The sequence below is a fragment of the Protopterus annectens genome, chromosome 10.part0 (assembly GCF_019279795.1).
Source record: "Protopterus annectens isolate FY-2018-M chromosome 10.part0, PAN1.0, whole genome shotgun sequence".
Classification (NCBI taxonomy): Eukaryota; Metazoa; Chordata; order Ceratodontiformes; family Protopteridae; genus Protopterus; species Protopterus annectens.
In genome coordinates this window covers 5992376-6018860 of record NC_056744.1, presented here as the reverse complement: position 1 = coordinate 6018860, position 26485 = coordinate 5992376, and the positions used below count along the sequence as shown (strand labels likewise).

Genomic DNA, 26485 nt, shown 5'->3' with positions numbered 1-26485 from the left:
CAATATAATCAAAGACCAGTAGTTGCAAGCAAATACACCATAAAAGAAGACCCCTAGAGGGGAAGGAGGGAGGGAAACCTGGACTGCAGCTGTATTAGCACTCGAACATCTACATTTATGGTAGGTACAAAACTGTACTATGTTCATCGTGCATACAGCTGCAGTCATAACAGATGGGTAGAATCCCAAAGCTAAGAAAGGGGTGGTAGGCACTAGGTGGAGCTAGGAGGAGCCAAAATGCCCTGCAAGACTGCAGTGGCAAAGCCTGCTCTAGATTTGGAGTATAATGGTAGGTTGTAGTGCTTAGAGAAGGTATGCACAGAACTCCAAGTGGCTGCTTCTAAAATATCATTGGTAGGAACTCCTCTGAGGAAGGCTGCAGAGGTGGCTGTGGCCCTGGTAGAATGAGTTTTAATGCCTGTAGGTACAGTTTTGCCATGAAAGGAATAGCAAAAGCGTATGCAGTGGGCTATCCATTTTGAGATAGTCTGTTTGGATATTGACTTTCCTTGAGCTCCTACCGCATAGGCCACAAAAAGCTGTTCTGATTTTATGAAAGGCTTTGTTCTGTCCAAATAACACAGTTGTCTGTGGATGTCCAAGGAATGCAGTAATCTCTCCCCTTTGTTTTGAGGATTAGGATAAAAAGTAGGTAAATGTATGGCCTGATTTAAAGCTACCCTGGATACCACTTTAGGCATAAAGGACGGGTTGGTACGTAATGAAACTCTGTCCTGATGGAAGATGATAAAAGGCTGGACAGCCATAAGAGCCTGTAGTTCTGAAACTCTACGAGCTGAAGTGATAGCCAGAAGGAAAGCTGTTTTCCAGGACAAATATTGTAAATCTGATGAGGCAGCTGGCTCAAAAGGAGGCAAAGTCAGTTTTTCCAGAATGAAATTAAGATCCCAAGCAAGTATTGGTTGTTTTCTTGGAGGTCTTAAATTCTTAGCCCCTCTGAGGAACTGTCTTAATAGAGGGTGAGAGAATAAAGGTGGATCAGTGTTGTATTCTGTAGAAATGGCTGAGGCATGGATTTTGATGGAGGAGAACGAAAGTCCACTGCTTAGCAGTTAAGTCAAATATTGTAGTATTTGAGGTAAATTCAGTTTTCCAGGGCACTGGCCCTTTTTCTCATTCCAAACACAAAAACGTTTCCATTTTGCAGAGTAAGCTTTTCTAGTTGATGGCCTTCTGGCCTCCAAAATGACATCCTGCACCACCTTGGAGAGCAGGGCCTGCTGCGATGCTAAGGAATCTTCCATGCGGCTAGATTGAGTGTTTTCAGCTGACTGTGAATAGTTTTGAAGCTGTGCTGTGTCAGAAGAAGAGGCATTAGAGGCAGGGTCCATGGTGGGGAATGCGTCAGGCTCCTCAGGAGTGGGTACCAGTGTTGCCTTGGCCAGTCTGAAGCAATGAGGATCATCTTTGGTCTGTCTGCTCTGGTCTTCAATAGGACTTTGGGCAGCAGAGGAAGAGGTGGGAAGGCATAAACTGTCATTGATGTCCAACTGAAAGAGACAGCGTCCACTCTCCAGGCCTTTGGATGGAAGATCCTTGAGCAGAATTTTGTCAACTGATGATTTTTGTGGGAGGCAAAGAGATCTATGTCTGGCCTTCCCCATTCTTGGATTATTTCTGTAAAAACTTTTGGATGCAACTTCCATTCGTGTGGATCTGTCATATTCCTGCTTAGGTTGTCTGCCAGTGTGTTTTCCTTGCCTGGCAAGTACTGTGCTTGTAGTTCCATTTTATAAGTCCATGGCCATGTTCCAAAGTGACATGGCCATGGGGATAAGAATGTGTTCCTCCCTGCTTGTTTATGTACCACATAACTGTGGTGCTGTCTGTTCTTATCAATAGCTGACCTGGTTGTAGAAGGTCCTTGAAAGCTGTAATAGCATTTATCACTGCTAGCATTTCTTTTTGATTGATGTGAAGGTGCTTTTCTTTTTGGGTCCATTTGCCCTGTCTGTCATGTGCGCCCCCCAGGCGTAGTCCGAGGCGTCTGTTGTGATGACTTGATTTGCTTGAGGCTTGCTGAATGGAAGACCTGTGTTTGTTTGGCATGCTTGAGCCCACCACAGAAATTTCTTTTGCAGACATGGAATTAGTGGTATTACTGTTTCCAAACTGTGGCTGTGTTGAGACCATATGTTTTTTAGGTACCATTGTAGTTTTCTCATATGCAGCTTTGCACATGGGATTAGTAAGATGCAAGATGCCATGAATCCCAGAGCCTGCAGGATTTTCCTTGCAGACAACCTGGTGCAATTTGCCAGTGTTCTGAAATATTGAATTAGTTGCCCCTGCTTTTCTGGCGTGAGGTAGGCCATCTGGGTGTTTGTGTCCAAATTGGCACCCAGGAAAATGATCTTCCGAGAGGGTATTAGTGTTGATTTCTCTTTGTTGACTGTGTATCCTAGAGAGTTTAATAACATTATTACATAAGCCAGATGTTTCAGAAGAATGTGCTTGCTGTCCGCTTGGATCAGGCAGTCGTCCAAATAAGGGTATATTTGTATCCCTTGAAGTCTGCAGTAGGCAATTACTGATGCCAGGCATTTCGTGAATACTCTGGGCGCAGTAGATAAACCAAAGGGCAATGCAGAGAATTGATAATGGGTTGAACCTGCAAGAAATCTGAGGTATATTCTGCAATTTTGTCTGATTGGGACATGCAGGTATGCCTCCCTGAGGTCCAATGTTACCAGCCAAGTCTCCTTGCCCAGCATGGGAAGAAGTTGCTGTAGAGTGAGCATCTTGAATTGTGGTACGAGTAGGAATGTGTTTAGGATGGAAAGATCCAAAATAGGTCTCCAATCTTTTCCCTTCCTTGGCACCAGAAATAGTCTGGAATAAAAACCTTGACCTTGTTCTTGTGTAGGTACCTCTTGAATAGCTTTCATGTTTATAAGAGCTGAAATTTGCTTTTGTGCCTCTGCCCTTTGATTGTGTGGCAGGTTTGGAATGCCTTTCATTTTTGGAAGGGTATGAAAATGGAATCTGTAGCCTCTGTTTATAATGTTCAGGATCCATTTGTCCTTTGTGACAATATGCCAATTTTTTGAGAATAGTGCCAGCTTTCCTCCTAAGGGGGCTGCCATTTGAGACCTGGTTGGCATGCAAAGGGGAAAGTCATTGGTTTTGCTTTCTGAAAGATTGCGAGTTGTCCTCACCACCTCTTTGTGTAGGAGCTTGCCATTGTCTGCCTCTGTACAAGCCTTGTGTTTGTCCCCTGCCCCTCGGGCGCCTGTATCTGCCTCTTTGGGGTCTGTCTGTGGCAGGAAAGGACCAGTTTTTGGAAGGCCAATTTCTACTAAAGCGTGGGGTTGAACCTGCAGAAATTCTTTCACAGTTTGCATTGATTTAGCCTTTTCCTCCATTTTCCGTAATACTTCCTCAGCATTTGCCCCAAATAGTACATCCTTTTGAAGAGGGGCGTCTAGTAATTTAGCTTTGACATGATCAGGCAAGGCTTGTTCCTTGAGCCAGGCATGCCTACGGATGACTGAGCCTGTAACAGCAGCTCTACATGAGGCCTCTAGAGCATCAAAACCACATTGTAAGGTATGTTTACCCACTTGTTCTGCACTATGCATCAAATCCTGCAACTCCTTCATATCTGGTTGTTCAGGTTGTGACATTTTACTTTTCAATTGAGATAACAGAAACTGTTGGTATTTTAGCATATGAAACTGACAGTTTAAGGCCCTCATGGATAAGGTAGCAGAGGTATATACCTTTTTTCCCCACCTTTCTAAGGATCTGGAATCTCTCTCGGAAGGCAATGGGTTTTTGGCAATGGAGGCCTTAACTCCCTTGGGCCCCTGTGAGATGGTTTCAAGGTCAGCAGCATGGCTTTTGTATAGAAATTGGTGTGAGTCAGGAACCCTGTAGTACCTGTCAGGCTTAACTGGAGCTGGAGGAAGAGAGTCCGGGTTAAGGCAGGCCTCCGGGTAAACATCATCTAGGATGTCCAGGACAGGAGGTATAGCCAGAGGCCTGTGCTGGGGTAACAAAAGAAATTCCCTGAGCCTTTTCTTGGAATCTGAATAATCCTGGCCTTCCCAGTGGAAGTGTTCCCTTAAGGTATGCAGAGTTTCACCAAATGAGTAATCCTCAGGGGGGGATACAGAAGGAATAGATTCCTCTGCATCAGAGTCTTCAAAAAGGGAGCAAGACTGTTCCTGATAATCAGAGTGCTCTGAAATAATGGAGCCCTGATCAGAGGAGGGGGAATCTTCCTCCACTCTGGGTCTTTTGTCCGGAGGAGGCTGAGAACCTCTGATTAGAGTAATTAAATCCTCAGCCATTTTAAGCATCTGTTTCTTAGGCATGGGGCCTGGAGATGGGCCCTGTGTAGCTGGTCTCTTAGAGTGCATGGTAGCTTTAGACTTGGTGAAAGCCTTGATGGAGAAAGAAGAGAAAGGTCTGAAGACACCTTGAGTGGAGGTGGACCTGTCCACATTCTGTGTTTCAACACCAAGTGTGGCTTCGGTATCTGAAGTCAGGGTGTGGGCCGAGGAGCCTGCGAACTCGGGTACAGGATACACAGCCAAAGATGTGTCGTCGGTAATCAGGGGCTGCGTAGGCGCCTCGCTGAGAACCGGACCATGTGTAGTCGGCTTTGGCGTGGTGTCGGTAGAGGCCGCGGACCTCGAGTGTCGGTCCTTGTCTTTGCGGTTTTTAGACAAAACCGGAGTCGGAGTATCCGACGACATAGTATATTTAAATGCTTTTCCAAAATAATGCTGGGCGAACTCCGCCCGACGCTTAATAGTGTGTTTGTTGAATGTAGCACAAAAGCGACAGACCGAGACGTCGTGGTCTGGGCCTAAACAAGGTATACAGAGGGAATGGAAATCCTTATGCGGTATTTGCTTCCCACAAGAAATACAATTATTAACTTTGTCTGACATCAGTCTGAGGCAAGAAAAAGTTTCCCCAACGGGGTACTTAGCTTTTAAGAAGCCTTCGGTTTCAAATTTTTTCGTAACCTCAGGAGCTGACCGACCGGCACTTGCGAACTGCTTCTGCTTTGGGCACCGCACGGCAATAAAGACTGAAGAAAATGGCGTCGGCTGGTTCTTTTATACCCCTGTCGCACTGACGTCAGGGAAGAAGCGACAACAACCGACGCCGGACCTAGACTTTGGAATTCGGCCGACCGAGGACCCGCCTGACGGCAGGAGAACCCATCTGTTATCACTGCAGCTGTATGCACGATGAACATCAGTCATTTTTACCTCATCTCTTCCTATCCTAACTGTGTATAACCAATCTGCAGGAAAGTCCCCAGGAATATATGGTATTCCTGTGGAAGTTTGTAAGCTAGGAGGGAAAAAACTGATAAAGATCTGGAAAGTTTTGTTTAACAGTATTTTAAGAGGAGAAGTACCAGCATCCTGGAAGAAGGCGGTGGTAACAGTAATACCTAAAGAGGGTAAAGATCCATGGGATTTAGCTTCATACAGGCCCATTTCAATACTAAACCATGATTATGAAATGTTTATGTCTATAATGGCTAAAAGAATGGCAAAAGTGATACCAAAATTGACAGATATCAATCAGTGTGGTTTTGTGCAGGGGAGGCAAACATTTGAGAATATTAACAGAACACTGATGATCCAGAGGGAAGCTGAATTTTAGAAAATACCACTGTTATTGGTGGGTCTTGATGCAGAGAAAGCATCTGACAGAGTAGACTGGTACTTGATCAGCAGGGCAATGGAAGCATTTGCTTTCCCTGATACAATTATAAAGTTGATTATGAGTATATATGAGGGATCAGAGGGGAAAATTAAAGTGGGTGGCATACTCTCTGATAACTTCTGCTTGAGCAGAGGAACCAAGCAGGGTTGTCTGCTTCCCCCTTTGTTGTTTGCATTATATTTAGACCCATTCGGCAAAGAAAATAAGGGACTCAGAAATTCAAGGATATAATAGGTATGGTAGTCAAGAAAAGCTGGCTCTATTTGCAGAGGATATTATTTTATACACGACAAAACCAGAAAGGGACAATACAGTGGTGTGGAACACTAAGACAGTTTAAAATCTTCTCGGGATACAAAATTAATGAAGCTAAAACAAAGGAAATAGCAGTAAATTATGTACCCACACACAAATTTGTCCAACAATATCCATATTTATGGGGACATAATAAAATGAAGTATTTAGGAGTATGGATTAAGAAATTACTCTGTTGTGGCAGCTAAAGATATATGGGAAGAGACTAAACAGAAGATAATGCAAAAATTGAGAAACTGGAGGCTTTTTTGTATGGATATGGATACTAAGATACAAGCAATTAAAAATGTTTAGTCCCTTTAGTCTTATACACAGGTCAGGCATAGAGGAGAAGCTGTGGATACCAATTAAAAAACAGTTGAAGGATTTTATCTGGGAAGGGAAGACAGCAAGGGTGAAGTGGGATAAGCTGATTCTTCCAAGGGTGAAGTGGGATAAGCTGATTCTTCCAATAGAACAAGGCAGACTAGGATTACCCAATTTGAGGGAGTATTTTAGACCAACACAGTTAAGTCTCTTATACACAGAACAAGCAGAAAATTATAATTCAGAGTGGAAAGAAATGATGATGACACAGGGGGGAAGCTCAAGAAATAAGGATAGATTGAAATTCTGGATGCAGACTCTTAAGGAGAACAATAAAAATCATACAGAGTATTTTATTCATAAAATAGCAGGGAGTTTTCTGAGAACTAAACCAGCACGAGAATGGGGAAAAGAGATTCTGCCGATAGGGATGACTGTAGTTAGGGTAACAGATAATAGGCAAGAGGGGGCTGGAATTTATTGGAGAAAACTGGCAAAAGAACCAAGGTAATGGGAGCAAATAACTAGAAAGGGAAAGGTGATAGAATGGGAAGAGGCTAAGAATGTATTTGGACTGCAGGTTATAGATTGCCTTCCCTATCAAGGACTGATATTAGAGTATAGGCAAAGAGAAAGAAATAGGGTGGTCTTAAATGAAAGACCAGCACTGGTACAGTTTTTAATAGAATCTAGAACAGAAGCTGTCATTAATGGAATAATTAGTACAGCATATAAAATATTGCATGTTAATTATAAGAATCAATCAGAGGAGCTTAGAAAGGACTGGGAAGAGAGACTGGATAAGCAATTCACAAAAAGACAATGGGATGATATATGTATACCACCCAAATATGCAACAAAGTCTAGAAGATTTAGGATCTTTGCCTGGAAATGTTTACACAGGTATTTTTATACCCCAAGTAGATTCTGAAGAATTTTTTTTCAGGTGAATAACAAATGATGGAGGTGTGATGGCAAGAAAGAAATGGCTGGGAACATATATTTTGGGAGTGTAATGAGTTGGCTGACTTTAGGGATTCCCTGCGGACCGCTCTGTTGGAGATGCTGGGTTAGTGATTGGATTGACTGGGGAGATGATTTTTTTTGAGCTATGATACAGAATCGGAATTGCCTAGACATGGTACAGCCTTGCAGAGACTAATTATGGTGGCTGCCAGAAAAGCAATTACTAGAAAATGGAAATCAAAGTCTAGATCAACTTTACTACAAATAGTGAACATAGTGACAACAGATAAAACAACTGGAATTGGGATCTTTAGAAAGGGGATGGAGCAAACTACATAACATGGTAGAATAAAATACAATTAAATTAAAATTAGTCATGTAAACAATGTGGCAAGTTTTATTTTATTTTATTCTACCTGTTGGTTTTAAATACCATTTTAAATCCGTTGGAATTTAAGTGTATATTTTGTTTAATCATACATTTTTTTCTTATTATTTTTTCTTTTTCTGGTTCTCTTTTTTCCACTTTATTCAAAATGATGTGCAACAACAATACTAACTAATTATACAACAATATTTTTATAGATAGCTTTTAGGGTTCTTGTACACAGACCTGAAGTCTAGAAGGACGAAAGCGATCTTTGTTAACAATAGGTTATGAAAATAGAATATGATTTTTACAATTGCTTTTTTTACATGCAAAGTGTATATGTATATATTTATATATATTTTTTGATTGCCAAATGGACTAAGGTTGCTATATTTCCAGCCATGTAGTATACTGTCTTGGATAAAATCACAGACTTATAATCTACTTAATAATCTGGTTAAATAAGAGGTACCACATCATTATAAATTTTATTTAAACTACATAAGGGTTATATTATTATGACAGCTACTAAGTAGGGCAGGACCAGCTCGAATGTCACATTGATGGGGGAAGGGATGTGAATTTAACATGTGCACAATAACACTTTGTTTTACAGCACAATAAACCACTCCCTTGCCGGATAAAAAGTAAATATATATATAAATATATATATATATATATATATATATATATATATATATATATATATATGTTTAGAAAGCTTGTGAGGAAATTATTACTCTTGTTTGGATTACTTTCAAATACTTAGTAATTCTGTACAATTATATATATAGTTTTTTTTTTTTTTTGGACTTAAGATGAGTTTAAGTTCACTACTTATACTAATATTGTCTGATCTGATTAATATACAGTGATTAACTACAGATATGTGGCCTGAAAATATTCTACACAGAGAAGTTTCTTACACTGTTTTGTTTTTGGACCCACTATACTTGTTTAAAGGGTTGTTTTCAGACTTCGGGGATACCACGGAGATTACTTGTTTTTTTTGTTGAAACATTTTATATAAATACTATTAAGAACGTTTCTTACATAGTTACTGTTTTCCCTTTTTAGTGCCATTCTAAATAATAAAAACTGGGTATATGCTTTATAGTCCATCCACACCACAAGTTTAACAAAGTCCAATCTTTCTCAGCCAACTTTCTTGCAAAGCCGTATTTCACAAATGAGACTGATGCTTTATAATCTTACATTTATTTAATAATTTCAGTGTTACTGGTTTTCCTCCTTTTCATCTCCGTCTCCCAACATCCAAACTGTGGTTCAAGTCCAATATACCCCAGATTCTTCAAGCCAACTCCTGTTTTTTTTTTCTATCTTTCAAGCATTTTACTTTGGAACACTGGAAAGGGTTTCACTGGCAAAGTCTCTTTATGAGCTTTTATTGTCAGAAGAATGACAAGCAGAGTGCCTTTTCTGTTTGATTGCTCACTTTTTGTTGGATAAGCTTATTTTCTCCTTACACTGTTCTTCATCAAAAAATGTCTTTGATACTCTGGAAAAAAATATTTTGAAGTCAGCTAGATTGAGCAGCTTAAGTTGCACACCTGTCTTTCGACTTGCCCTGTTTGCTGGGATACATTTGCCTCTCTTCTTTCTGGTGTACAGTGAATAATGATTTTCCACAAACACTATCTCCAATTTTTAATACTTTTCCTTTCTGCCACAGTTTTTGGCAGGATCAACTCTTTCTTCTGGTATAACTGCATCTTTGTTGATACAGGTCATGGCAGCTTTCTCATGACCAGGTTTGGAGCAAATGTTTGACATGCCCTTTAAATTAACAAATCCTACTGTGGGATAGCAGTCTAGTTGCTGGTTTATACTTTCACAAAATTAATACAGTAGATGTTCCTTCAAGTTTCTGTGGTACAGCAGAAAATCTCAGGTTTTCTTGGTGTGCTCAATCTTCTAACTTTACCATTTTTTGAAACCGATCTTACGAAGTTTCTTACTCAACCAGCTTTTTCTTCATTTAAACCTCTATTTTTTTGTAGTTTTATCGGTTCCATCTAAATACTTATTTACAGATTCTTCTATTTTTTTTCTGGCCTTTCATTATTTGAGTTAATATACTCCTTCATTGTTTCATTTATTTTAATCACCTCTGAGTACATATGATTAGTGTTTTCCCCTAAATTACTAGAAGCCATCTCTTGTGCCAAACTGAACCTTGAACAGCTTTTTGCTGTACAGCTGCAGGATTCTTTCCAGGCAGTATTTTCACTTCACCTTTTCTACTTGACTTTCTTTTACGTTCTCTAAAATTCCTTTGTGGCATCCAAGCAAAGTACTTACTAGCCAGTCACTGAATTTTACTCAAGTTGGCAGAATTTCTAAACTGTTATTTCTGAGTTTCCTTTTTCACATTTGGAGAGCTGAAATTAAACTGCTGGTCAGTGTACAGTCATTTTGGAAGAAGCCCTTAATGTACCTGCATGGAGCAAGAAACGTGTTAAAACATTTTCATATTGTCAATAAATTTGCCCTTTTAAAGCCTTGTTAATACAAATGTACATTTGTCTGCATCTTCTGTACATTTTGAATAACTTATCTACATGTTGTGCTTACCTTCCACACACACACAAAAAAAATTATCAAGCAATGGGTCTTCTCACCAGCTACCTATAAACTTGCTGCACACCATTCTCACTAACTCTGGTCTCAGCCAACTTAACGAGATACCAATATGAATCAATGAGTATAGTCATTAATCACATGGTACCAACATGCTGATGATCAGTATGACGAAGTCACAAAAATAATAGAATTATGTTTTAATACATGCTATGGGACCCTTCATTTCCATCTACACAGTAACAAAAAGATAAAGGATTTCGATTTAACAACTCATCCAAAGAACAAAACAAATACTCAAGAAAAACATTGGAAAATTCACACTGCATTCACTGCTAGACAAAGTCCCTGTATTCCTTTGGCTGTAAGCTCAGTATATCCCAGATATCAAGACACAGTTCTTTCGCTGGCATGCTCAAAGTTCAAAAATGATATATGCACACTTAGACCATTAACTTTCCAGTACAGTTTTTACAATAGAGCATGCCAGATGTAGAAAAATATGACAATGAATGTGTGAAGTGGACAGAAAAACACTAGGGAAAAAAAAAAAAAAGTGCCACGCTCAGCCTTCAGATTGTGAGCATCTCCCTGACGAGGTCTCTGGCTGCTTCTGATGATCAGTATGATGAAATCACAAAAAGAATGGAGTTCTGTTTTAATACATGCTAGGGGACTCTTAATTTATATCTACACAGTAACATATGTTTTTTTTAACTGGGAAGTTTAAATACTCTTACAGGGAAGGCTCATGGACCTTTTGTTGTTAAGAATAAGACTCAGTGTAATAGAATCTGAGAATTTAAGCTGCATCACATTAGCAAGTGCTCTAAACTTACAGACAACCGAACAAGAATACTGTAGTTTAAACCCACAAGATAACACGCTAATTTCAATTTCAAACTGAATGTTACCTTATTAAATAGTTTCACTGGAGCTGCTGTGGATCCTGTTTCCCTGAGGTAGTCAAACCATTTGAAAGGGAGTTTTGTGTATCCTGTAAAATACATAACCAGAACAATGTTTTAACAAGGCTAGAAGGCCTAATTAAAATGTATGTACTTGTCACTCACAAAACACATCTAAGTGTTTTGCTTCAGCTTTCAGAACCTACTGCAAAAGTTTTTAAAGTGCAAATTAAAGTAGTTTATTTCTAACAGAAAAAAGCTTAAAAGTATGGCGTAATCCACAACACTGGGAATCTCAGCCTTCTCAATTGTTAGTAAAGAAAGGGATGTGCATAAATAGGGTAACATGATAGTATAAATGAAAGCATACACAATACAACAAGCACAGAAGATATTTAAAAAAATTCAGAACAATCTTGAATATACTGCAAGTCAACAAAACTCAAATAGAAATATCAAATCCAGTTTGCAACTTGACAAAAGTATGCATACTAGACCAAGTTGCTGCAGCAAAAATATTATCCACAGATGAATGTTCGAAAATGACATAGGAAGTTGAAACAGATCTAGTGGAGTGTTTTTTTTTTTTTTTTATGAAAGTGGTACTCCCTTGGCTTTGTAAATGAAATATAATCCAGACCCATCCAGATAGGATGACTTTGGAGACAATGAATCCCAGTTTGATTTTCGAAAAGGATGTGAAAAACTGATCCTCTTTTCATACAGATGTTGTGTGGTGTAGGTAAAATCTGAGTTGACAATGAACATCTAAGATGTACAAGGTGCATTTCCCCGGATTAGAATGACTGGGAAGAAAGACAGGCAAGTGTACAACTTTATTCAAAGCTGACGCTGTAGATACCATAGGCACAAATTTTTGACTTGGTTTAAGAGAAACTTGATCACTGTGAAAAATCAAACCAGGATGCTTGTAGGGAGTTTATTAATCCGTTTGGCTGAAGTAATGAACACAAAAAATAAGGTTTTCCAGATAGAAATTTCTGTTGAGATTTAGAAATGGGCTCAAATGGAGGTTGTGTGAGAACTTGCATCATCAATGTAATAACCCAAGGACGAGATGGATATTTTGATGGGCGATTTCAGTAGCATGGTGCCTTTTACAAAGACCTTATATACTTTCAGTGTAGCTAAGAATGCATCATTTGAACCTATGTGAAAAAACAGACCAGCTGGACTCAAGTGAAAAGAAGGCACTGAACTGAAAAAGTTCTGCCAAAAACGTAAGAATGGAAGGAATAGGGGATGGAAAAGGGTTGAGGCCATGGTCCATTGTCCAGACTCTGAACTTTTTCCATTTGCTCTTGTACACTTTCTTAGTGGAAGAATTCTGTATGGTTGTCAATATATGCACCAGTCTGAAAGGTTATAAGGGGGCTTAGATCATCATTGGAATTGGAGAAACCATGAGGTCAAAACAACGTGTATAGGCACAAACTAATAACCTGCGACTAAGGAGTTCCACGATCTGAGTAACCACAGCAAAAGCACGTACCTCCCGGTATATAAAATATATAAAAACGTTCCACGCTGAAGAATATTGTCAACAATCCGCAGCAATAATGGATTTTATTCTGAACACATAAAACTGACACAGCCAACACACCGCAGTTCAATGAACAATCCCACAAAATTCCACAGAGTTTACCCGGGTTTCGTCCGCCAAGACGAACTTCTTCAGAATAATTTTATCCCAAACTGCTTCCCCTTTTATATACAGCAATTTCCGTCAAACACTTAATTAATTAAAATCAATTATACTATTAAACAAAACTAGGCTTAAGCACAATTGTACTTCAAAAGATAAAAATAAATATAAGAAAATACTGTCAACCTGAGGGACTTGATCTCCTGGTAAGGCTTGCCAGGCAAGTGAGAGAGATGAGAATAAATTCTGCTTTGCATATGGCAGCTTTCAGAAGAAACTTTTCTTATCGGTGGAAATGGAGGGTGTACATAAAGGAGCCAAGGCGGCCAAGTATGGACTACAGTGTCCCCTTGGATAAGTGGGATAAGTTGCAAGAGAGATGCTGCACTTCAAAACGGTGGGAGATGCAGCGAGGTCACAGCATGGCTGGTCCCAATGGATGAAGATTTCTGTCATCATTGTGTGGTTTGGTCTGAAGGCACAATCATGAGGCATGACAATGCATAAACTCAACTTATCCCACTAGGATACTACACAGGGCTGGAATGTGTTTTGCATGGAGAACATGTTGGCTTGACTTTGCCCACTGCCATATTCTCATGACCTCTCAACACAGTGGATAACAGAGGGTCTCCCTCCTCATTGCTGATGTACCAGACTGCAGATGTACTTGTCTGTCTGGATAGCAATCACATCTTAGAGGAGGAAGTCCATCATCTTCAGAACACTGATGAGAAGATCAGTCTCTTAACGGATCCACGTTCAAGACACCCAGTTTGACTGGCTCACATTTCCTAAAATGTCCTCCCCTTGAAATAGCCTCCCCAACCCATATGGGGAGACACCCTTGCTCACCATGGCCAATGGTAGAGGAAAAAGAAACTGACATCCTTGTGATACTAGAGGTGTGGCTATCCACCAAGAGATGTGATGACTTCGGAGGGAGGATAGTTTGACTGTGTGAAGGAGAGGGAGTAGTAATAGCAACCAGTGAAACCAAGAAAATCCATTGATAATCCCTTATAAAGAACCTTGCATGAAGTACCAGTGGTTATGAAGGCCACCACAGAATCTAGTGAGCAAAGAACTAGAGACTCTGGAGGACTTGAATGAGCCATGACCTCTTATGCTTGAAGATGAAGGGAAGTCAGCCTTGCTGAAGGAAGTATTGCAATTTGAGACGCTGTCTAAATGACACTCTATAAAGCCCAGTGACAGAGTGAACTGCAAGTTTGATTTTTTTATAGTTTATGGAAATACCCAAGGGCTGATACAACTGAAGCAAACCATCTTTTGGTAGGATTAAGGATTCCTCTCATTGCAGTGAGGACCCAGTTACTTAAGTACAGGAACATCTGGAGCATTTGCCACCAAACATGTGGTAATACAATTGCAATCAATTTGGTGACACCCCGAGGGCTGTGGTGAGACCAAGGTCACTGAATTGATAATGATGATCTCACAGGAGGAAACGTTTGTACCTTCTGGAATGCCATGCTATCTTCACAAAACAATGTCTACAAAGCCCATCTAGTCTTTCTTCCTCAGAAGAGGAAGAATGGATTGCACCATGACCATCTTTAACAAATATGTTTGGCTTTCCGAGATCCAAAATGGGACTGAAGTCCTTGTTCTTCAGAACTAAGTTTTTAATAGACTACAGCTTCTTTGTGGTCTAGTGGGACCTCCTAGATAACTTTTTTTTTTAATAGTCAGGCAATCTCTTGGGCCGTGGCCCTTCTATGTTGGGGTGGGACATCTGGAATGGACATGGATGACATCACTTTGATTTGAAAGGGAATTGCGTAGCTTCTGCGTATTATTCGCTTTGCCCACAAATCTTTTTTTTTTTTTTTTTTATTAAAACACAGTAATTAAAATATAACTTAAAACATAGCCAAATTTACATTAAAAGAAAAAAAAACATTAAAATGTTTCCATTTACACAGATTATACATTACATCTTCTCTTTCTCTGTAGCAACTGCCCTTCAATCCAACTTTACATAAATCACTCAATTCCTGCCTTCCCTTCAATCTCACTCCTTCTGAACATTAATCTGCATGTATTGTTAAAAAAAATCCCATTTATTTCTATGTAATTTGCTAATCCCATTTTCTAAAGATTCATCATCCAGTTCTTTTATCTCTCTTGTAACATTCAGCATGTCTAATATAGTTGGTTTAGATTTTTATTTCCATTTTCTAGTAACTGTTTTTTTTTGGCAAGCCAAAAGAAATAAATGTAATAAGACCTTGCTTCTTCTAGGCAATTCAGATCCTGTGTCTCAGCTCAAAGAATCTATTCCTTAGTTACAGACATTTGCTGCCCCAATAATTCTGGCAGAGTACTCTGTACGGATTTTTTTAATCTGCCAAAGCATTACACACCCAAAAACCATGCTTCCAGTTACCTCTTTCTTTCCTATCACACCTCCAAAATTGGCTATCTCTGCCTGGGATATAAAAATATCAGGTTCCAGAGTATAGCTTACGAGACATTTCCCTGTGAGCTACAATGCCTAAACCAGAAGGCTGCAGGACAGCTTTAACATGGAGCATTACAGTTGAAAAGCACAATCACTGCAGCTTAAACCCCAAACACGAAACCAAGCACATTGTGGCGATTCCTAAGGACAGCACCCTGGCTGTATTCGAACAGGGACAGCTGCTCTAGAAGAGCTATCATCATGATGTACAGAAGTACAAGGAGTAGTGTAAATCATGATACCACCCTCTTATAGAGTGGCTGTCTATGCTAGAATACGGCCGGGTTGCTGTCCTTAGTGATTGCCGCAATATGCTTGGTTTTGTGTTGGGGGTTTAAGCTGCAGCAATTGTGCTTTTCAGCTGTAACTGTCTAGAAAAAGTGGTGCTGCATCTCACAGGCAAATGTCTCGCAAGCTACATGCCAGAACCAAAAAATACCCATGCAAACCCTTCCAAGCAAAAATCCTAAACCTTCTGGCTTTTGTTGCATACTTGGGAGCTAGACTCCTGTTTTCCCATTGTTCCCTTGTAAGCTGCTTTTCCAGTCCCTCTTTCCAGTCTTTTCTAACCTCCCCTGACTGATTCTTTATAGTACTCATGCAATATTTTACATGACCATCTAATTATCACCTTTTTAAAAATAGCTTCCGTTTAAGATTTGACTAAAAAATCTACCACAGCAGGTCTTTCACTTAGGACTCCCCTGTCTCCTTCTTGCTTGCCTATTCTCTGACATCAGTCCCTAATAGGGAAGACACTCTCTAGCCCGCAGTCCAAACTTCTTCATGGCCTCACCCCACTCCATTACCTTTCCCTCTCTAGTTATTTACTCACTATACCTTGGTTCTTCTTTTGCCAGTTTTCTCCAGTAAATTCTAGCCCCCTCTTGCCTATTTTCTCTACCCCCACTTGCAGTCACCTTTATTGGCAAAATCTCCTTCTTCCATTCACATTTGCTTAGTTCTTAGAAAACTTCATGCAGATTTATGAACATAATAGTCTGTTTGACGGTTATTATTCTCCTTAAGAATCTGGATTCAAAACTCCACTCTCTCCTTATTTTGTGAACTCCCAGCCCAACATAATTATCAACCATTTCCACTTTGAACTATAACCTTTTGCATATTGCATGTATATGAGCCTTAACTGTGCAGTTCTAAAATATCCCTTCAAATCATGTAATCCTAACCAGCCTGGTTCAATTGAAAGAATCAAAATATCCCACTTAACTCTTGCCCTCTTTCCCTGCCAAATAAATTCCTTCAGCTCTTTATTAATGTACACAACTTTTCTTCTGGTTGATAAAAATATGCTTGACTTGCATTATAAAACAAAAGGGACTAAAAATATTTTCACTGCTTTTGTCATACTATCCATATCCATAAATCAGAGCTTCCAGTTTCTCAGTTTTTGTATTATCGTCTCTTCCCATACAGAAAACCACTAAGTCAGAAATGAAAAACAGGGATAAAGCCTGGGAGCACTGGCGCAAAACCAAAACCCCCTCAGCTAGACAGAAATTCCTAGAACTACGCAATAGAGTCAAAAAGCTAATAAAACAGGACAGATTCCAATACTACCAGTCTGCCCTGGACTCCTCACAACACAGCCCCAAACAATTCTGGTCCTCCATAAACTCCATCCTCCACCCAGGTAAAGTCAGTACCTCTCCTCCTAACATCCCTCACTCCTCAGAAAATATTGCTACCTCAATTCAACACACACTTCACCCAAACCATACTATCACTAGCTAAACACAACCCCCCCAACCCGCCAACCCACACCTTCAACTAGTAATCTCCCCACTGCCTTCTCTTTATCTCCTGTACCTACCTCCAACATAAAAAAACTCTTAACTAAACTTAAACCCACCAAATTAGCAGCAGACAACCTCCCAAGTGAACACCTACAAATCGCAGCTGACGCTCTGGCCTACCCAGTATCCATCTTGATTAACCGATCTCTGTCAGAAAGTTACGTTCCCACACTGTAGAAAGTATCACATATAATTCCCCTCCACAAAGGTGGACCCTCCGCAGAACTAACCAATTACCGCCCCATAGCTATTCTCTCTTGACTCTCCAAAATACTAGAGAGATGCATACACTCTCAGGTCTCAGACTACCTCCTTACTAACAACCTCCTTTCCAGTACGCAGCATGGTTTCCGACCAAACCATTGTACCACCACTGCCTTACTCTCCTTTATTAACATTATCCTTCAGCATAAAAACAATGGCTATCTCTCCTCTGCTACTTTCCTAGACCTATCTAAAGCATTTGACATGGTCCCACACAAACAACTTATCTCTGTCCTCAATAACCTATCCTTCTCACAATCAGTCACCAACTGGTTTCAGAGTTACATGTCTGACCGCCAACAATCCGTTGTATGGCAGAATGACATATCTCCCCAACTACCTGTCTCCATAGAGGTTCCCAAGGATCCATCCTTGGACCCCTACTCTTCTCTGTTTACACCAATAATCTAGCCTCTGCCACCAAACATGGCACACTCATACAATACGCAGACTCAACCATCATCTGCTCAGCCCAGTCCCTAACCAAACTGCAAAAAGTCACACAGGAAGCCTTTTCCTCTGTTGAAACATGGTTATCCGATGCCCAATTAATACTCAACCCAAACAAAACTAAACTACTCATCTTCCAACCCACCAAACATACTCAAAACAACTCTCACTTTAACATCACAGCAAAAGATAACACCACTATATACCCAACTGAACACACCAAATTGCTAGGAGTGGAAATAGACAAACTAAAATTTGACATTCACATATCCATGACCATAAAAAAAAGTCTACAAAAAACTAGGAGCATTATACAGAAATAAGCAATTTCTCACCAAAGCAGCAAAGATTTCAATAGCAAATTCCCACCTTATCTCCACCCTACTTTATGCCTCTCCAATATATACCAACCTAAGGCAATGCGATCTAAACAAGCTAGAGACCTGCTACAACAAAATCGCCAAATTCGCCACAGGGGCATCCTACTGTAGTCACCACTGTCTCTCACTTGCTGAACTGTGCTGGCTTGAACTCCCTCCCTCCCCTCCTTCAATGATATCAACTCTCACTCGCCCACAAACTAGTAAACCATCCACTAAATGCCTCATCCCTCCAGAATCTACTCCAACCCTATCGCACCACCAGACCACTAAGATCCAGCAACAAAAGTCACTTGCACATCACTAAAGCCAGTAACTCTGCTGGTGAAGCACTATTCTCTTGCACCATAGCCAAATTATGGAACTCCCTCCCACCCACAATTACCTCCATACCATCATGCACCCACTTCAAAACTTTACTAAAAGCGCACCTAAAAACATGCTGGCTATGCCCTTGCAACTCCCACCCTAATATCACCCACCCCATCCAACTACTACCTTTCTTTCCACTCCACTAACTACCTTGATTATATCAAGCTCAAATGCTCATAAGCCTAGTACTTATTATACAGCAGGAACGTCTTATTGTAACATTTGCTAATGTCTGTTATGTACTTCACAGATAAAGATTCTAGTTGTCTACTGGTGTACTATGTTCTTCATCTGTAAATATTTTGTAAGTAATTGCTATGTAAATTGTTAATCGCTATGTAATCCAATGTAACTACTGTCTGTTTATTTTAACTGTGGAGCTTTTCTCCCCGGGCCTCCGCTGAAAATGGACCTACGACTAGTCGGACACTCCCGGTCAACAAATATAAATAAATAAATAAATAAATAAATAAATAAAAATAAATAAATTTAGTAGTTGGGTTGGTTGGGTGCACCACACGTTGTTTAGTTCTTGAAGGAACTGAATGTAAATAAGTGTTGTATCTTTAATTAAAGGTATAGTGACAGCAAGGGGAGGAGTCAGTTGGTGGGAAGAAACAGGTGGTTAGCTGTAAAGGAAATGATATGGGTGGGTGCATGGGAGGAGAGCGAAGTGAGCCAAGCGGAGCAAAGGCAAACAGAGTGGGGCTACACCCAAGCTACACCCAAGACACAGGAAGTGCAGTAAAAGGAAAAAACAATCAGTAAGTACGGAATCCAAGTTCTAGTTTAGAAATCCTTGTAATAATGTAACAGAATAGAGGTAGGATGATCCCTTTCATTACTTTTTTTCTTTTTTTTATAATTTTGTTTGGAGAACTATGTGGGAGATAGATTGGTTAAATACAGGATTTAAACATCTATTTTAATTTAATGCTGAACAACTAGCACTAGATGGGAGGGTCTGAAATAGTTATGTTGGTCATTCAAGGTATGGTGCTCAACAGGTTTACCTAGGTGTACTGCCTAGAAAATCCAGCAGTTAGGTTAGAGGATACAATGTGTATAGCTGCATAGATGATTAGACATACTTTGTATCAGTTGCCATTTCTGGGAGAGGAGATCGCAGTCAGTTATTTTTTGGGTAATAGGCTCAGTCTTTATATTTGAGACCCAGTGTATTTTGGCAAAGATCTAGGAGGAAGGATCAGAACAGAAACAGGAGGGTTAGTTGGAGCTACGATAAGAGCTGTAACTCATAAAACACTATGCAATGTAGAAAAACACTGAGTTAAACAGGATAATGCAGTTGCGAAGCAGTACACCAGAACACTCAGTGGTTTCTGCTTCTGCGAGCCGACTCTTTTACACAGATAAGCATAAAAGTGAAATATGGGGACATGCAAGACCTTAACACTATTACTATTGTAGAGAGGGCTAGAGACAAATATTTACAGAGCTTTCCAATTAGTTAACTACTATGAATAACAAGTGATACAGTCTTAAAATGCAGCTTACACAATAAGGACATCTACAGCTATTATGGGGCTTTGAGCAGATATAGCACCTAGCAGTAGTCAACACTTGTCTGAATTAATAATATTACAACAGTCTCTTTTAACAGCAAAATGTCTTAGGCACTGCAGACCTGACTTTTTATCAAAGCAATTTATCCAGGCACCCAAAGTTTGCAGAGTTAAGCATGCTTTAGGTTTAGCGTTAATACAGTGGCTTTTACACAGAATTCCTTAGGTAGAGCATAAACTTGACTTTTTATCAAAAGGTATTACGTCAACTATGACCCAGTCAATCACCCCAAGTCAATAAGGCAGAAATAATCGCTACCAAACTCCAAATTAACAAAAGCAAACACATAAATATAGTCTGTGTGTATATTCCACCAGGCAATAATACCAATTCCCTAGAAGACATCCTCCAATGGTTAGCTAGTAACTATCCACAAGAAACAATAGTACTAGGAGACCTTGACATCAAATGGAACACTTGTTCCTCACAATCTCCTACCACCCATGTAAACCTGTATGGATTCACAAAGGTTATATCCACCCCCCCAACACGATAGGAAAACTTAACCAAAAAGACAATATACTAGATTGGACACTACTCAACAGCCACCCCCAAATGTACTCTTCGGGGGCCATTCCCGATGACCGCAGCGACCACTTTCTTACCTTTATCTGAAAACACAAATCTAATTATTCTCAGCAGCCCATCTACAGAACAATAAGAAAAAGTAAAAGCTTCAATCCTAGCAAGTTTCAGGATGAACTTAAGGCATGCAACTGGGCTGCCCTAAAGCACCTTCCCCTAGATGAAGCAGTCTCCCAATTTAACAATAAATTCCTCACCATCCATGATTCTCATTGCTCCTGCTCGTTCCATGAGGGTAAAAACAAAAGTTGCCCCATGGCTATCTAAAGAAACTAAAACAAAAATCATAGTCAGAAATAAGGCATGAGCAACATGGCATGCTACAAAAGACCCTATAAATCAAACCAAATTTAGACAACTAAGAAATGAGATAAAACGAGCTATTCTATTAGATTAAAAAAAACTACTACCTCCATCTCCAACAAGGGAACCAAAATAACCCAAAAAAATTCTGGGCAAGGATAAATAAATTACTGCACCCAGGTCAAACCACCACTCCACTTCCCTCAGCCTCAACCGATAAACTACCAGAAGATGTTGCGAATACCTTTAATAATTTCTTTACTGAAACCATCCAAGCCCTTGCAAGCCAAATATCCCTTAACTCCTCTAACCCACTGGATAGCACTCCCAGCCCTCCTTTAGCTTCCAACCAGTCTCTACATCTTTCATTCGTTCACTACTCAAAAAATTAAAACCTACTACCCTGGCTGCAGACCTGTTCCCAGCCGAATATTTGCAAAAACCTGCTGATACCATAGCATACCCAGTTTCTATTCTAATTAATCGGTCCATATCAGAAGCCTCAGCCCCCTCTATCTGGAAAATATCTCATGTCATACCCCTCCATAAAGGTGGTAACTCTACCGAGTTATCCAATAATAGACCCATAGCCATCTTATCACCTCTGACAAAAATAATATACAAATGCATCCATAAACAACTCCTGTACTTTCTAACCCAAAACAACCTACTGGCTAACTCCCAGCATGGCCTTCAGACCATATCATAATACCACCACAGCTCTCCTCACCTTTTCTAATGCAATAAACTATAACAGGAAAAACAAGTTATTTTCAACCCTTTTCTTGGACCTGTCCAAGAATTTTGACATGGTTAACCACCATCTTCTCATCAACACCCTGGCAACAATGTCCCTACGCAATAACTTTCTCCGATGGTTTGAATCCTACTTGCACAATAGACAACAATCCGTCTTATGGCATAACAAACTCTCAAACCTCCTACCCAACATTCTAGGTGTCCCACAGGGGTCTATCTTGGGACCACTTATGTTTTCCATTTTTATCAATGACCTTCACACTGCAATCCCTGAAGCCATCTGCATTCAATATGCAGACAACTCAACGTTGATCTGCACTGACACCTCGCAAAGAGAGCTGCTATCAATAACTCAGAGTACTTTCAACCTAGTAGAGAACTGGCTTGCCGCTCGCTGTCTGATTCTAAATCCTAATAAAACAAAGCTCCTACTTTTCACCCCCACTCAAAGATCCACAGCGTTCTCTCTCTCCATTAAGGCTAATAACGGTACCATTATCTCTCCAGAAGCCCATACAAAACTGCTAGGAGTTATTATAGACAACAGTCTTAAGTTTGATGTGCATGTGAACAAAACAATCAAAACCATTAACAGAAAACTGGGCTCACTTTATAGGATAAAGCCATTCCTTACCCCATATGCTAGGACCTCCAATGCCCGCTCCCATTTACTCTCTACACTCTACTATGCTTCCCCTTTACTTGCAACCTAAACAAATCTGATCTTAATAAACTTTCAAGCTGCTATAATAACATAGCTAGATTTGCAACTGGTCTACCCTATAGAACATATCATTGCAAAAATCTAAATTATCTTGGATGGCTAGAGCTACCCAGGCAGATCCAGGATAATCAACTCATTGTTGTTCACAAAGCACTTAACCAGCCAGATAATACACCTGCCCTGAAAAACATCATCTATCCCCCACTCCAACTCCAGATCACTCCGGTCATCTAATAGACTATTAGTGCAAACCATCAAATCCAACAACTCAGCTGGTGACTCCCTGTTCGCAAACTCTGCTGGCAAAATTTGGAATTCCCTTCCTGCTAACATTACCCTAGATGCCACCCTATCTCAATTTAAAACAGCTCTCAAGGAATATTTCAAGGCTCAATGGATATGTCCCTGCTCCAAGCCTGACTAAATCTTTGTGCATACTGGTGTACCTAATCCTATATGTCTGTAAGTGGTACTCAAATATCTTTGTTAAGCCAGATTAGAAGATTGTTAGACTGTACAAATTTAACTGTACTATAAAATGTGGTATATTTCCATAAATTTAACTAGACTGCAAAATGCATTATATTTGTATTCTGTTATGATTAATCCTGTTCTATATGACATTGTAATGATTGTATATGTATACCTTTGGAGCTTTTCTCCCTGGGCCTCCACTGAAAATGGACATGTATCCAGTCGGACTATCCCGGTCAACAAATGTAAAATAAAATAAAATAAAATAAATGACTTTTTATCCAAGTAATTTAGCCAGGCACAACGGTTTACAGAGTTAAGCATGCCTTAGGTTTAGCGTTAATACAGTCACTTTTACACAGAATAATTTAAGCAGAGAATAAACGCTTTTAACGTTGTACTTGCAGATAATAGCTAAATATCTTTAACAAAGCAATACCCTATTAACTGAACAGCATGAGTGCAAGTGAGAGGCAGCATTTGTCGCTACCCTATGCAGATCAGTGAGCGCGTGCAGGTGATGCATACACAGTTCTTTAGTCTTTTAATCCATAACACAGTTATTACAGGTAACAGCTATTTTTCTATAATAACATAACCAGAATATCAAGTGATACAACAGCATACAGGAGGATTCTAACAGTATTTTACCTGTTTGCCTGTTGAGCACACCACCTGGAACACAGGGGGATGGAGCGAGGCCAGATACGTAGGGGGAATAGATTTTAAAAAAGGCGCCCTTGGCCTGGGGAGACTGATATGGGCTCTGACAAGATGTGAGGAAATATGGGCGGGGTACACCCAAGGGAAGTGCAGTAAAAGGAAAAAACAATCAGTAAGTAAGGAATCAAAGTTCTAGTTTAGAAATCCTTGTAATAATGTTAACAGAATAGAGGTAGGATGATCCCTTTCATTACTTTTCTTTCTTTTTTATAGTTTTGTTTGGAGAATTACTGGGCTTTGTGGGAGATAGAGTAGTTAAATACAGGATTTAAACATCTATTTTAATTTAATGCTGAACAACTAGCACTAGATGGGAGGGTCTGAAATAGTTATGTTGGTCGTTCAAGGTATGGTGCTCAACAGGTTTACCTAGTTGTACTGCCTAGAAAATCCAGCAGTTAGGTTAGAGGATACAATGTGTATAGCTGCATAGATGATTAGACATACTTTGTATCAACTTTTAAGGACACTAGTCAGCTGCCGATTCTGGGAGAGGAGATGGCAAGCGGTTATTTTTTGGGTAATAGGCTCAGTCTTTATATTTGAGACCCAGCGTATTTTGGCAAAGATCTGTTTGTCTGTTGAGCATGCCACCTAAGCAATATAACAATGTCTTTATGGAAAATGAGGCATAGAGATGCTTTCCAAAATGATCTACTGCACTGGTTTCCTCAGGCTTTCTTTGTGGCTGTTGCAGTAACAAAGCAATCAACAAGAGACCCTTGTTTCAATGTGGATGATCCTTGGGAGGGACTATAACTCTGACTGGCTTAAGAGCATAACTCTCAACTGTCCAGATTTTCACAGAATATACATATTTGTGGCTCATATTTTTGGTCCATTCCTCATAAAATTTGTGGTCTTCTGGCAAATCACACAGGACTGAAGTTATTAAATATTGACAGACATTCAGGTTTCAGGCTCCATAACCATCAGAAAAGGCATATTAATACAAAACCTGTTATTCTAGCAACTTCCTAAGTTTATAAGGGCAATAGTTAAAACTTGTCCCTATTTTGGGGTGTCTATCCCCCATTATTGTTGTCTCTGTCCAGATTACTTGCTCTAAGAGGTTGAGAGGTATGCTTAAGAGGTACTGGTTCCACCATGTCTGAATCTCACCAAGCCCTCTGTGAATCATAAATATCAGCAGGGGGATCCAACAGGAGAAAGATGGATCTACTGCAAAAGCTTTGAAGAATACTCTCTCTTCAGAAGGGGAATCAGCCAACTCCCACTTTACTTTAATAATTCCATTAAATCACCAAGAGAGGCATCCTCAGTGTAAGATCTAGGGGACCCTTCCTCCTCATCAGGGTCTGTGTCCTCAATGTAAGACTCCTGTGGTGAGTCAAAGTGTCTCCTCTTACACTTGCACTTTCTGTGCCGTTCAAGTGGTGAAGGCACTGAAGAGTCAGAAGTGTATTTTGCTCCTTGAATAAGTGACAGAGTGAGGCTTTCTGAAACAAGTTGTCCCTAGGACAGATGATGACATCCTAAAAGTACACATACATATGGGGGTCTGGATGGAGCAGAGGCCTACAAATCATCCTTTTCTCAACAAGAATGCCATGCCAGGATCTTCTTAGCTGCCTCAAATGGGGAGGACGGAGCCAAGTGAGCAGAGGGAAATTACCTCTGATTAGATATCATATGTAAGGTCTACAGATGAAGATGATCAAATCCTGGGTGGGCACCAATGCCTCGACCAGATCCAAAGCTGAGACTGAGGTTGAGCTGTACACAGGAACCACAATCAAGGACAGACACAGAACCAGATGGAGTTGTATCCTGCATTGACTGCATGAACCCAGGATGCTACTGGCTCTGAGGACCTCAAAGTCAAATCAGTCTGAGAGCATGTCAGAGTCAAAGACCCTAAGACTATTGATGCAGACTAAGACGAATGGAAGGAACCGCAGTTACAAGACCAATGGATCAGTTATAGGGACCAGGGAAGGAGCTACTTTAAGGGAAGTGGATAGGCTAGCTCTCTCCACTCTTACCACTGAGGAGGGAATAACTTCAATGTTTATCTGGGAGGTAACAAAAACTCTCATCATCTTATCACAATTTATGTCCATAATGATTCTGGAAGATCAAACAGACAGGGTTGATGCAACTGAGGGTAGTCAGGAAGTCAGAAATCTCACAAGTTCCCTCTCAGAAGATGTGGACCCCAGGGAACACAATCTCTTTGAGAGTTAAAAGAAGTTGCAGTCAACCCAGATCTCAAGGGACCAGAGCTGAGGGGTGGAGAATGCCCTGAAGATCTAGAAATCTTTTTAAACAGTCCTAAGGAGCAGAATCAGACTTGTTTTGCGCATTTCCTTTTCTTTAGTCTTAGATAGATAAAGTTTCTCAGTCTTTTACCTGCCTTTTTTGAGCAGCTGGCTGGCTATCAGGAAAATTGTAGGTAAGTAATACACACACATCCTCCAAAGCTGACAAAACTGGAGGAATGGTTGAAAGTTCTGTAAATTCCTTCTGTAGCAGGTCCCTCATTTTCTGAGGGACAGAGAAACCTTTGTGTTCTCCCACTGAAAACACTGGCACATTCCGGAAATAGTCTCAGAAAAAGAAAAAAAAAAAACACAGGAAGAATCAGAAACTGAGCTCTCCTCTTGAGTCTGAATCAGAAATCTGAGAAGAAACCTTGCATTTGTCCTTTCATTTTTCCTATCCAGTTTCAGAATCTTGAATCTCTTCAGG

The 26485-nt window shown here is 40.1% G+C and overlaps 1 protein-coding gene across 1 annotated transcript in view; it reads right to left on the bottom strand.

Moving 5' to 3' along the window:
- Positions 1 to 26485, bottom strand: part of MBTD1 (mbt domain containing 1) — a gene marked incomplete in the record, with an annotated part of 2241711 nt that overhangs the window by 368453 nt on the left and 1846773 nt on the right. Inside the window, 1 exon segment of the mRNA XM_044084938.1 lies at positions 11188 to 11270. Coding sequence (XP_043940873.1) covers positions 11188 to 11270 — 83 coding nt within the window.